This window comes from Esox lucius, chromosome 5 (assembly GCF_011004845.1).
Source record: "Esox lucius isolate fEsoLuc1 chromosome 5, fEsoLuc1.pri, whole genome shotgun sequence".
Classification (NCBI taxonomy): domain Eukaryota; kingdom Metazoa; phylum Chordata; class Actinopteri; order Esociformes; family Esocidae; genus Esox; species Esox lucius.
The window spans coordinates 24,160,524-24,172,081 of record NC_047573.1 but is presented as its reverse complement, the minus strand read 5'-3'; the positions used below and the strand labels follow the sequence as shown (position 1 = coordinate 24,172,081).

General features: G+C 43.3%; 2 protein-coding genes across 4 annotated transcripts; one reads left to right on the top strand and one right to left on the bottom strand.

The window, feature by feature from the left end:
• Positions 1–89: 89 nt before the first annotated feature.
• Positions 90–1,926, top strand: LOC117594505 (gap junction alpha-4 protein). Its single transcript, XM_034292198.1, has 2 exons — positions 90–476; positions 723–1,926. The coding sequence occupies exon 2, from the start codon at positions 765–767 to the stop codon at positions 1,470–1,472; it is 708 nt and encodes a 235-aa protein (XP_034148089.1). The 5' UTR covers positions 90–476; positions 723–764; the 3' UTR covers positions 1,473–1,926.
• Positions 1,927–2,012: 86 nt separating this feature from the next.
• Positions 2,013–11,032, bottom strand: LOC105021307 (circularly permutated Ras protein 1-like). 3 transcript variants are annotated; one of them, XM_020046694.3, is made up of 21 exons: positions 10,951–11,032; positions 10,531–10,632; positions 10,174–10,416; positions 9,781–10,017; positions 9,490–9,603; positions 9,228–9,302; positions 9,018–9,088; positions 8,626–8,793; positions 7,346–7,387; positions 7,076–7,165; positions 6,599–6,750; positions 6,436–6,517; positions 6,234–6,364; positions 5,946–6,030; positions 5,713–5,819; positions 5,177–5,286; positions 4,961–5,078; positions 2,943–3,083; positions 2,673–2,766; positions 2,520–2,549; positions 2,013–2,307 (listed from the first exon to the last, which is right to left on the bottom strand). In XM_020046694.3, exons 2-21 carry the CDS (start codon positions 10,619–10,621, stop codon positions 2,218–2,220), a joined length of 2,271 nt encoding a protein of 756 aa, XP_019902253.2. In that variant the 5' UTR covers positions 10,622–10,632; positions 10,951–11,032; the 3' UTR covers positions 2,013–2,217. The 3 variants fall into 3 exon arrangements, with proteins under 3 accessions (XP_019902253.2, XP_019902254.2, XP_019902255.2); XM_020046695.3 differs by lacking the exons at positions 2,013–2,307; positions 2,520–2,549 and having other exon boundaries at positions 2,688–2,793; XM_020046696.3 differs by lacking the exons at positions 2,013–2,307; positions 2,520–2,549; positions 2,673–2,766 and having other exon boundaries at positions 2,998–3,083; positions 5,167–5,286.
• Positions 11,033–11,558: the final 526 nt, after the last annotated feature.

The following is an 11,558-nucleotide window of genomic DNA, read 5'->3' as shown; positions in this document are numbered from 1 at the left end:
AACAATTTACTTAAAAGCTTTTTTGTGTAATTTCTCTATTGAAGTGTTTAACTCACAGTATAACATTATTTGGCCTCATAACAGCTTAGCAACATATGGTAGAAGCACTAGTTAGGCTGTGTTATAACGTGTCATTAGAGTTACACATGTGCAGATACATGGAAAAAATTATGTTATGGTATGATTGGACGAGTTGGTAACCCACAAACACACTGACCTCGGGCTCTACCATTTGTACTGCAGAAGTTTGGGTCCACGACATGCTTGATATTTAAATGAGACAATATATTCAGCGTTTACCGTTTAACAGGCTACCGATTTTCTTTTAAAAGAGATAGATAGGGCATAGAGTAAGAAAGCGAATCATCAGCAAATTAAAATGTGAGATGGTAACACTGATGTTGATGACAGTGCCTTTTACATGGTATAAAAGGCTTTCTGCAGACATACCATGAAGTGACACTCAAGTTTTGACGGTAAGTTGGCCACACCTATTGTTTCTAATTCACACCAGCTTCATTGTAAAAACACCAGATAAAAGTTGTAGTTGTAAGAATGTAATATTTACTGTAATATTACTTATTTTCTTGTATCATTGTAGTAACAAAGTTATTATTGTTAATATGAGAAATTTATTTTTCCTCACATTTGCTAAGCAATGCATGCATATGGACATAAGAACATCTTGACATATTTCATTGTGCTTTCTTTTCATTTATTAGACCAACACTAGAGCATTTTCGTTTCAAAGCCAAGGAGACAAAATGGCCGCCATCGTAACAGGGCTCATCCCAATCCTCCGTACAGCGGTGGACACCACAACCGCCTACAAGTGCCGCTCCCTGTGGTTCGGCTTCCTCTGCATCCGCCTGGTGGTCCTGTTTGTGGCCGAGATGCCTTGGTACAAGCTGGACTCTGACTTCAGCTGCAACGCCACCCAGGACATCTGCACCCGAGCCTGCTTCAACCAACACTTCAACAAGCCTGTGGTGATGGCCTGGAACTTTCTCTTTGTCCTCCTCATCCTATCGGTCCTCCTCATGGAGCTATTTGCCTCCCACCTCCGTTCCACTGCCCAGAAGAGGAGCTCCCGGCAGGTGAAGACCGCCGTGGAGTTGGAGGACGCGGGGAAGACTGTGAGTGCGGCTGAATCCGAACGCCCGGTGAAATTGGTGATCGACCTGCACAAAGACAGGGGCACTATGGGATTCTACCTGCTGAGCACCATGTTGCGTATCATGGTGGAGGTATGGTTCATCTGCGTGCTTCTGTCCTGGAACCTACCTAAGATAAATGAAGGACCGTTCGAGTGTAAGAGCGCGATCTGTGCAGATGTACACGTTTGCGTGGTCAGGGCGGCGGCTGAAAAACGCATGTCAATCTACGCTTTAGCCAGTGTCTCAGGCATGGTTGTCTTCACGTCGCTCTTGTTCTGTTTGTACTCTGTTTACCACTACCTCTGTGGTTGTTGAGCCTGCTTGGACCCGAATGTATCAGTTGGTACAACATTGTGCTTGCAACCCCAGGTTTTCAGGATCCCACAGGGGGGCTAGTATGAAAATATGCAGTCGTTGCTGTACGTTACTCTGGATAAGTGCTTAACAAAAACAAATGTAATTGTAACCATGTAACATGTTTGCGTAGCATTGGTTTTCTTTTTCATGTAATTGGTATTTTTATCAGGATCCCTGCTGGCCCCTGATTAGGCAGCATCTCTTCTCTGTCTGCGTCCAAAACTGTCTAATTTCAGTGCCAGCTTAAAAGGCTAGGAGTGCCAAGTAATATGGCGTGGTATCCTAAATGCTCAATGTCTGTGGCAGTTTTACTGTGCTAACTACACATATGGGTGTTGAAACCTGTATTCGATGGTGTGTCTGAGTCAGGCATTTCAAGTGTTTTCTGGCCAAAGTGAAAAGACTTGCTAAGCTAGTGTGGGGGTGTTTAATGCACACACATTTCGCTTGCTGTGTGCCCTGACAGTTCTGACATGACATTCTCATAATGTGCATGAATATGAAGAACAGAAGAAACTTTATTATTTCCTTTGAAAAGCTGTTTGTACAAATGGAATCAACAAGTTCTATACCCACAGTTGTTGATAACGACTTAAAAATTAAAAAGATCAACAACAGATATTTTCTTGTTGTTCAGCACAAAAAGATATTTGGTGTATGCATTCCCCACAAGTCAGCGAAAATGTAATATCTTCCATGTATATTAAGCATGACCTTTTTTAAATGAATTTAGGGAATTCCTGTTGCTGTTCTTCATGGTGTAGAACAGTGCAGCTCCCTTGTCAGTTAGAGTCTGTAGGGAAGAGAAATTAAAGGAGGGTGATTAGCATGGAAAGGCACTAGAACGAGGAACATCAAGGGCCAAATCTGGACCAGAGCTTGAGATTGCAAAGGGAGACCAGCATTATTGTTTGATCTGAATTGTACATTAGCCACGCAAAAAAATAAATGCAAACAACAAATCAGTGTTCTATACGTACTACGCAAGTGAATATTATGCTTTACCTGCTGTGAGTCAGAGTCTGTTGGTTGTTTCTGAGAGGGAAAAAACAAAGGATAACCGTTATCCTTCACTTACTATTGTAAAACGTCACGCACCATATTTAGTCCTATGGAATTTCGGATGCAGAATTGTCAGTACTTCACACACAGACCTACCCTTGTGTAGTTGTACAAGCCTTTGTATATTGGCTCCATGGTTTTAACCCATTCCGAATACATATGGCTGTCCTCAGCACTTCGCTTATACTCTCTGAAAAGTTAAAGAGCGTGCAGTCACCTGTAAACAAAGGCAATGTGACAAATGCCTACGCACAGCAGAATCTACCAGCTGACGTGGACGCATATACACACACACACACACACACACACACCAGCACGTATGCACACACGCACACACACACGGCTCGCTCTAAATCAGTCACTCACAGGGCTCTCTCTATCAGCACACTCTGCATCTCCCCTTCTCTCCTGGCGTCTTGGAAACGGCCTCTGACAGCCAGAGTGCCACTGACATGGGTTGAGTTGAGCTGAATGATGCCCAGATGCAGAGAGGACAGGACCTCTGAACTGAGGCAGAGGAGAGAAAGTTGCAGCTTTACATTTATGGGGAAAAAACAACACTGCTGTTTTTCCCCCCAGACAATGCACTGCTTAGTATAGAGCACATAAATACATGGATGAACCAAAATTGTCTGCAATTAAACCAAGATAAAACTGAGATTATTGTGTTCGGTAACAAAAATAAAAGAACAAGGATTAGTAAAGAGCTGGCTTCTTGGGCATTTAAAACCAGGGATCAAGTGCGTAATCTTGGTGTTCTGATAGACTCAGACCTCACATTTAACAGTCATATCAAAGCAGTCACCAAAACAGCGTTCTATCATCAAAAAATATAGCCAGAATCAAAGGCTTGGTGTCCCAAAAAGACCAAGAGAAGCTCATCCACATTTAATCTCTAGTAGGGTTGACTACTGGCCTCTTAACTGGACTCCCGAAAAAGACTGTAAAACAGCTGCAGCTCATTCAGAATGCTGCTGCTAAAATGTTAACCAGGACCAAGAGAACAGAGCACATCACTCCGGTTCTTAAATCTTTGCATTGGCTTCCAGTCAATTACAGAATAGATTTAGTAGTTTTTTTTCGTGTTTTTAGTTTATAAATCTCTGAATAGTTTAGGACCCAAATACATTTCTGATATGTTTGCAGAATATAAACCGAGCAGGGTTCTTAGATCCATGAACTCAGGTCAGCTAGTAGAGCCCAGAGTCCAAACTAAACATGGAGAAGCTGCGTTTAGCACTCATGCTGTACAAAACTGGAATAAACTACCAGAAGATCTTTGACGTGCCCCAAACGTATCCATTTTAAAATCCAGGTTAAAAACACTTCTCTTCTCACGTGCCTATGACTGAGCAATTAAACTTAACCACACTGTTTAGCCTTATAGCTTCCCACATTTAATCTTTATATGTTTTCTTATTGTAATTTTTATTATTATGATGTATTCATTTGCTTTGATGTTTTAATTTGCGTATTTGTTTTTATGTTATTGTTTTCATATATTTTTCTTTGTAAAGCACATTGAATTGCTTCGATGTATGAATTGTGCTATATAAATAAACTTGCTTGCTTAGTGTTCCTCTCAAAATTAAATTGGGATGTTAAAGGTTCAATTTGTAAGATTTCTACTGTACTACTAGGATAAACGCATCGGCTGATGCATCGCTGTCTCAGACTGACCTCACCCTGTCTCAGACTGACCTCACCCTGACTGACCTCACCCTGTCTCAGACTGACCTCACCCTGCCTCAGACTGACCTCACCCTGACTGACCTCACCCTGTCTCAGACTGACCTCACCCTGCCTCAGACTGACCTCACCCTGTCTCAGACTGACCTCACCCTGCCTCAGACTGACCTCACCCTGACTGACCTCACCTTGTCTCAGACTGACCTCACCCTGCCTCAGACTGACCTCACCCTGCCTAAGACTGACCTCACCCTGTCTCAGACTGACCTCACCCTGACTGACCTCACCCTGTTTCAGACTGACCTCACCCTGCCTGAGACTGAATTCACCCTGCCTGAGACTGACCTAACCCTGCCTCACACTGACCTCACCCTGTCTCAGACTGATCTCACCCTGACTGACCTCACCCTGACTGACCTCACCCTGCCTCACACTGACCTCACCCTGTCTCAGACTGACCTCACCCTGTTTTAGACTGAACTCACCTATTTCAGTAGGCATGTCGCCCTTATTTTCTCTTCTAAACCAAAAACACATTTCCACGGTTTGAATTTTCATATGGAAGGAGATTTCAGGTGGATTTTAACGTGACTGCTATTCCACATTTAACACATGTATGTGACTTAGTCTGATGGGTTGTTCTTGTTGACAAACTACCCACACAAGGTATTCCTGAGCACACGTCAGAGCCTTACCTGTCATCGGTGACCTCCCTCTCTGCAGTCAGTACTCTGAGCACCGTGCCTCCATCCGTCTGTCTGTATCTCAGCTGCAGCTGGACGGACACACGGCTGCCTACCACTGGGGCGGTCGCTAAATATCAGAGAAAGGAGACATTCATCCCCTGTGAATCCAAGTACCTAATCCTTTTATTCTTCGACACGTATTCCTCATCACTCCCCTGTTCTCACCCGCTCCCTGTGAATGCGCTCCAAACTGGAAGGTGATTTCACTGTCAGCTGTCACGTTGCCCACCTCTCTTGTCCCCTTATGGCCGGCCTCTCTCTCTCCTCTCACAAGCCTCAGGGAGAACGAGAACCAGGGATTACGGCCTTTTCCAGTCAACACATGTTTATCTGCTCAAACGTAATGGCTGGTGCGACAGTGCAAGGTTTGTTATTGCACCCGTGATTGTTCATTTACGGAAGTCATTCATGAGGATGAAATCATTTACATCACGCTCTTGACACGCTGAAGGTGACATACATACACAGACACTTTATGAATGCATTCAAACGCCATCTACCCACACATACAAGTGTCAGACACACAGTGGTTCTCATACCTGTTCCGCCGTGTACCACCTCAGAAACAACTGAATATACTGTGTCCACTAAAGGGAGCACCATGCACCTCCAGTGGTACGCGTACCATCGTTTGAGAACCAATGCCTTAGACTGTACTTGTAAATACACATTAATACACAGGCAGTTGGTTAAACACGTACAGATTTGCGGGGAGCAGCAGAGTGGCGCTACAGTGTGTAGCTATCGTCCTGTTCTCTATGATCTCCTCAAATTCAGTGTAGAGTTCATGTGGACTTGCTATCACCACCTAGGGGGAACAGAGGACGGACCCGATACCATATTAAAAGGCACGGCTTGCTGCCGCCACACAAGACAACTGGGGAAACTGAACGACATCCAGTAGAGTTACACACTGTTGTTTAATACCACATACTTTCCCGCCTGTGCGATCTGTCATTCTCCCCAGCTCGTCAAGTCTGCAGTCCGTCCCCTCGATAGCCAGCACCGACACTGTCACCCTATGACAGAGATGTTTCCAGAAATGCCCGGTTATGGTATTTGAACAATGAAAATCAATTCTCTCAAAGCCTAAAACGCTGTTAACGGAGTCTACATGACAATGAGGAATTCAAGTTCAGCTTTCTCTGTTCTCTGAGGCACTGTGGCGCCCAAAATAGAAGTGAAAATTGAGCTAGTGAAGAAGGTACGGAGTTGCACCAACCCCTGGGTAGCAGCGTAAGTCCCCAGGTCCTGGTAGAAGATGGTGGAGGCGAGGAGTGCCCGGGCGCCATGGTCCTCCACCTCCAGGTTCCCCAGGCCCGTGTTGGCTTTTCCGTCTGTGCAGATGATCACCTGGGAAGGGGACAATGTATTACACTGGTATCCCATGAAAAAAACAGACACGCTGGTTCTATATGACTGACCTTGGACCCTGGCTGCCGGGAAGCCATGGCTATGGCTACAAGAGCAGCTGGACCTAGAGCCGTGGCACCATTCGCAGACAATCTGTTAATGAAAAGGCAATATGCCATTATTTTTGTGAAATTATTCATTATTATTTATTAGTTGGACCCGTCTCAATGTTACCCAAAAATTTCTCTCTGTAGACAGTGTCTGGTCCTGGAAATAGGGGGTGGGCTTGGAAAGCTGAATGCTGCTTTCTTCAGGTATTCGCTGTCAATTAACTGGTCACCCCACAATAAACGTGATGTGGACTCTTCATATCCATGCAGAGTCACCTGTCAAACATCAATGGATATGAAGATTCTGATAAAACCAATTTAAGATCCACATCAAACCAATGCGGAACGCATCCAGAAATGACATCCACATACAACACACAGATTTGATACTTCAAGAGACAATCTGCAGTTTATCTGGTACATCCACATTTGAATTTATGAATGAGTTCTATACAACCCATAGGATATACTTTTAAAAGCCCCATGTGATTAACTGTCTTATCTCATCCAAACCCAAAATATCTGGATTGCCTCAAACCATTAAAGACCATGAAAATGCAACAAAAAAATCTAGCACATCAATAGAAAGTGCATATTTTACCTGATGGTTGAAAGTGATGAGTCCTATTTGCATGTGTGGTTTGGTCTCGCTCAGTTTATAAACACTCTGTAACACTGCTTCCTGAACAAACTGGTTTAAAAAAATGCATTGTTATTATCAACACTAGCATCAACACAACAACACACTACTTCCCAACCTAGCAAAGCACATTATGGTGAATCTTCCAAAATCTGTACAGCATAGGCTAATCCACTACATGTCAGAATCTACTGACAGTTTCTTTTATCAGTGCAATGTCTGGTGGTTCACCTGAAGACGTGATTCGTAGATTTGCTGTGACCCTTCCGACACCTGGGACAAGATACAAAAAGAATTTCACTGTGCATGATATCGTCAGCATTCAAAAGCATAATACCCTACATCCCACTTCTGGTTCGCCTCTGAAGCTAAGCAGGGTTGGTCCTGGTTGGTTCCTCAATGGGTGACCAGATGCAGCTGGAAGTTGTGTTGGTGGGTCCATAGAAGGCACTCTTCGAGCTGGTCTAAGGAGAACCCAGTGGTTTAGGGCAGTGACTGGGGTCATTGCACTGTGTTGGGTGCTGTCTTTTGGATGGTAGGTTAACCTTAATTGTTCCAGTTACAAGCGAGTAAGTTTCATATTCGGGAAGTGTAGAGTCACGGGAACGCTCTTCTTCACAAGCAGCGGCAGCTACATAGAATTTCATTCAGAGTTGACATCATGTTTTATGGAGGTTTTCTTGTCACAGAAAGAAACATTGGTAAGCTAGGTAGCTACCTTTGCAATAAACATATGTAAACATGGCAAACCGTGCCGACTCATACCAGAGAAAATGGGTCAATGGAAATCTTACATCTTTCAGATTCTGATGTGTTTTAAGTTGTTTATGCTCCATAGAAGTAAAAAGCAATTTAGGAATTTCAAATTAATTACAACATGTTTGTAATTATTTTGGCCCTAAAACTCAAATCAAATTTGAATCAAATTTCTGAGAGATCTGAGAGATTCTGAGTGAACGTCTGAGTGTGACATTCTTAAGACAATTCCTTATGTTATCTTAATAGAATAGCAAATTATGGGTAAAATCCTCATGGTTGTTGAGAAGGTTTCCTACTCTGTGGTCAACCTTTAACACCTTCAGAGACTTGGCTTTCAATCCGGCTATTACATATCCTAGTACTATTTAGCAACTATAGTCATGCGTGTATAGGTTATACGTATCGGGGGCTCGAGTGGGAACGTTGGCACTGCAGTGGCCATCGTCTACCGTTTGACTCACAAAAGAACACCATCCTGGCCACCTAATCATCCCAGTTGACTCATTCATCCCCTCTCAACCTACAATTAGTAGAATGTGTACAAAAACGAATGTAAAGTACTAAAATGTACACAATCACTAATATACCAAACGTCTTTCTGGATCAGAACACCTACTATCTGACTAAAATTGGCACTTAATGTGAAATATGAACAGAACAATGTTTAGAATTGAGGGCTCTCTATCACTTTGCTTTGAAACTAAACTCACAGGTCCTGTGGGAAACTGTAGCCAATGGCTTTACGTCCATACCTGGGAGATGATAGTCATGGATCCTGAGATGTCGATACAGAACAGGAGCAGCGAATCGGCAGGGGTCAGTTCTTTGTCACCAGGGGTCAATAGGAAGGCACTGTCTCTGTAGCCAAGACAGTTGGAGGTAGATGGTTCCATTGGCTGGCAAAAATAACATGCATTCACCTGTAGAGTAACCAAGGGAGGATGGGAATACAGTTGTTTGAGAGAAACACCTGCTTCATTAGTTTTTGCCTTGAGTAGACTTTCATTCACTTGGAATGATTGACGGTCTTTCAGGTCCAAATTGTTAAATAGCCGGAAAGGAATGACGTTAGAGTCATTATGGGGATTAACGCTTGATTACTGTGATTATTTGTCATGTTGTGCATGGTGAGGGGTCATAGTACCACATTGTCATAGTAGGAGTCCAGCACAGAGCCACACTGGGAGCAGGAGGTGGGCTCTCCTTCTATGAGCACTGTGATTGGACACATTGGTCGATACAGACAGGCATGTTAGGCTGTGACAATACTGAGAGACAGTGAAGTGTCAGATCAAACTCTGAGTATCATACGCCTAACACAATTCGAGATTGAGAGCAGGCATAGTACACTGACCGTTATCCTGTGATATAAGTTTCCCCAAACTGACTAGGACCACGTTTGGATTCCCCGGCAGCGGCTGTCCCGATCCTGTAGTAAAAGGAGGCAATTGGGCTTTTATGTCTTTATTCATGAGCTCTTCATTTTAGATGAGAATTTATCTTTTGGGAAGATACACTAATGGATGTGAAGATACATAAATGGATGTGAAGGTAGACTAATGGATGTGAAGGTACACTAATGGATGTCCACAATGAGCAAATACATGAATAAAAACCTGTAGCCAGGTCAAGGGGAGGAGCTGAGGGGAATGGAGAGGGAGACGTCGGCAACAGTACTAGGTATTCTGGACAGGACTTCATAAAGGAAGGCCGTGGTGGCAATGCTGGAGCTAGAAGGGGACAGAATCATATTTGTCAAAGCTGCCCATCGAATACAAACCTTTCTTAACATGCAAGGCCGACTGTTGGAATCTTCATGTGTGAGGAGCTGGAATGGCAGGAGTGTCTGACTATATTGTCTTTGAGTCTACTAAAGAATGTCTCTCTACAGCGTATTGACCGGTCACCTGACTTCTGGGTTGATCCACTACTGCTGGTGGAGTTCATGTTTAGAAGTTTTGTCTCTTCCCGACTGGCTTCTGGGAGAATGTTCAAGTAGTCTGGTTCCAGTGGAGGAGCGCCGATGTCCGGCTGATCCTTTGGAAGTTCATAGATCTGGCTGTTGGAGTGGAGAGAGGTAGACGGGCCTGGGATTTGCTGGATACATGCAGCCGATCGGGATCGCATGTTTGGAGGGAGAAGTGCTGGGGAGGGTAGCGATGGACACTGTGTTAGCCACCACGTTACCGCAACATCTAGAGTTCACTCAGGATTTTTTTCTTAACTCCAGTTGAACTGTATAGCCTGGAAATAGAATTATACATCGAATGAGTATGTTAAGGCGCAGATGCCAGGCGAACCTGTACGTCGAGATGTGGGCGGTTGGGGCAAATCTGGAATGTCCATGGCTCGCTTGAGATGAAATGCTGCATTCTCATCTAGTGCTGAGGGGTTGGGTGCTATCTTGATGGCGTTATCTTTTAAAATGCTCTCAGTGACTGTAGATTGTGGCAGTGGTGGTTTTGGTGTTTGTAGTTCTGTGGAGGGCGCAGTGGGAGGTGTTGGTCTGCATGGACGGAGTCTGTTGGGCGGAGGGAGGAGAGCTGAAAGGAATGAGAGATGGTGCATTGCAAATGTCTTTACAACTGGAAAACATTAACTGGTTCTTTTACAGGATAATGGAAAGTTATGGTGTGCGAAGAAAAATGATAACTCACCTGAACGTTTAAATGGAATTTGTGTTTTTTTGGGGACTTCCTTCTGATAGGTTGATGGAGAGATGTAGACAAACTCACAGGAAAACTCCATTGAAAGCCTTACTGTCAGAATGGTTTAGAATAAATCTTGATTTATTACAGCAAATTCATGCTCTTTACAATTAAAGGATAACGGTAAAGCAAACACACAAATAGGATAATGAGCATTAGTCCTTGACAATGACAAATATCACATTGTATTAACAATCAGTAAAACCATACTCATGATGGGTAACACACAGCTTTAACTATTTCGGAAGCACATTACTGTAACACCACAGAAATGTACGGTCAAGTACAGAATGAAGTACAGTATAATATCTTAACAATGTTACTGCAAATAAAAGCCTTTTCTGGCATCAAAATAACTGCTGTACTTACTGCAAATCTTTGAAACCAGGCAAAATCCCTGACTTACTTTCTGAAGTGTTTTCTAGTAAGTGATCATGTCACAACTCTCCAATTACTGTTATGTAAAATAACCTGTCGAACAAGTTAGTCCAAAGTAGTGCCGGGAAGATTCAGATGTTTCCATTTTTTTTACATTCAGCATCACATCACTAGAACTTAACAGAAAAGGATATATTTTGGGCATTTTATAATTGATTGATAAAGAAAAAGTGGAAAAGATAATAGCGTGCTGAAATAGCAACAGGCCAGACTTAAACCCATGCTGCAGGATTCTGGTGGCAGTGATTTAGATAGCTGGAGGACCGTAGTCCACATAGTGTTCTTTGTCATACAATTGCATATATGCCTGTATTTGAGGCTGTTGTTTATCCCAGGAGTAACATCTCAGGCACAGGCGTAACCTAACATCCCAGTAACAATGCCTTGCATTCCAGTAAATAATAAATACTGCAATTGTCTGATGATTGTAATTATGTCAATCCCACAATTCCTGCTCTCTTCTGTCCATTTACATTAGTTTGTTTTGCAATACCAGTAACCCAGTCAAGATTGTTCCAAAGAAGCATATTTGTACAGTA

What these genes read in the sequence shown, in the direction of transcription:
- LOC117594505 (XM_034292198.1), top strand. Translation starts at nt 765, where the DNA reads ATGGCCGCCATCGTAACAGGGCTCATCCCAATCCTCCGTACAGCGGTG.
- LOC105021307 (XM_020046694.3), bottom strand. Translation starts at nt 10,621, where the DNA reads ATGGAGTTTTCCTGTGAGTTTGTCTACATCTCTCCATCAACCTATCAG. An exon ending in CCCGGCAGCCAGGGTCCAAG is followed by an intron (nt 6,365 to 6,435) that starts GTCAGTCATATA and finishes TCCCCTTCCCAG; the next exon opens with GTGATCATCTGCACAGACGG. An exon ending in GCTTGTACAACTACACAAGG is followed by an intron (nt 2,550 to 2,672) that starts GTAGGTCTGTGT and finishes TTTCCCTCTCAG; the next exon opens with AAACAACCAACAGACTCTGA.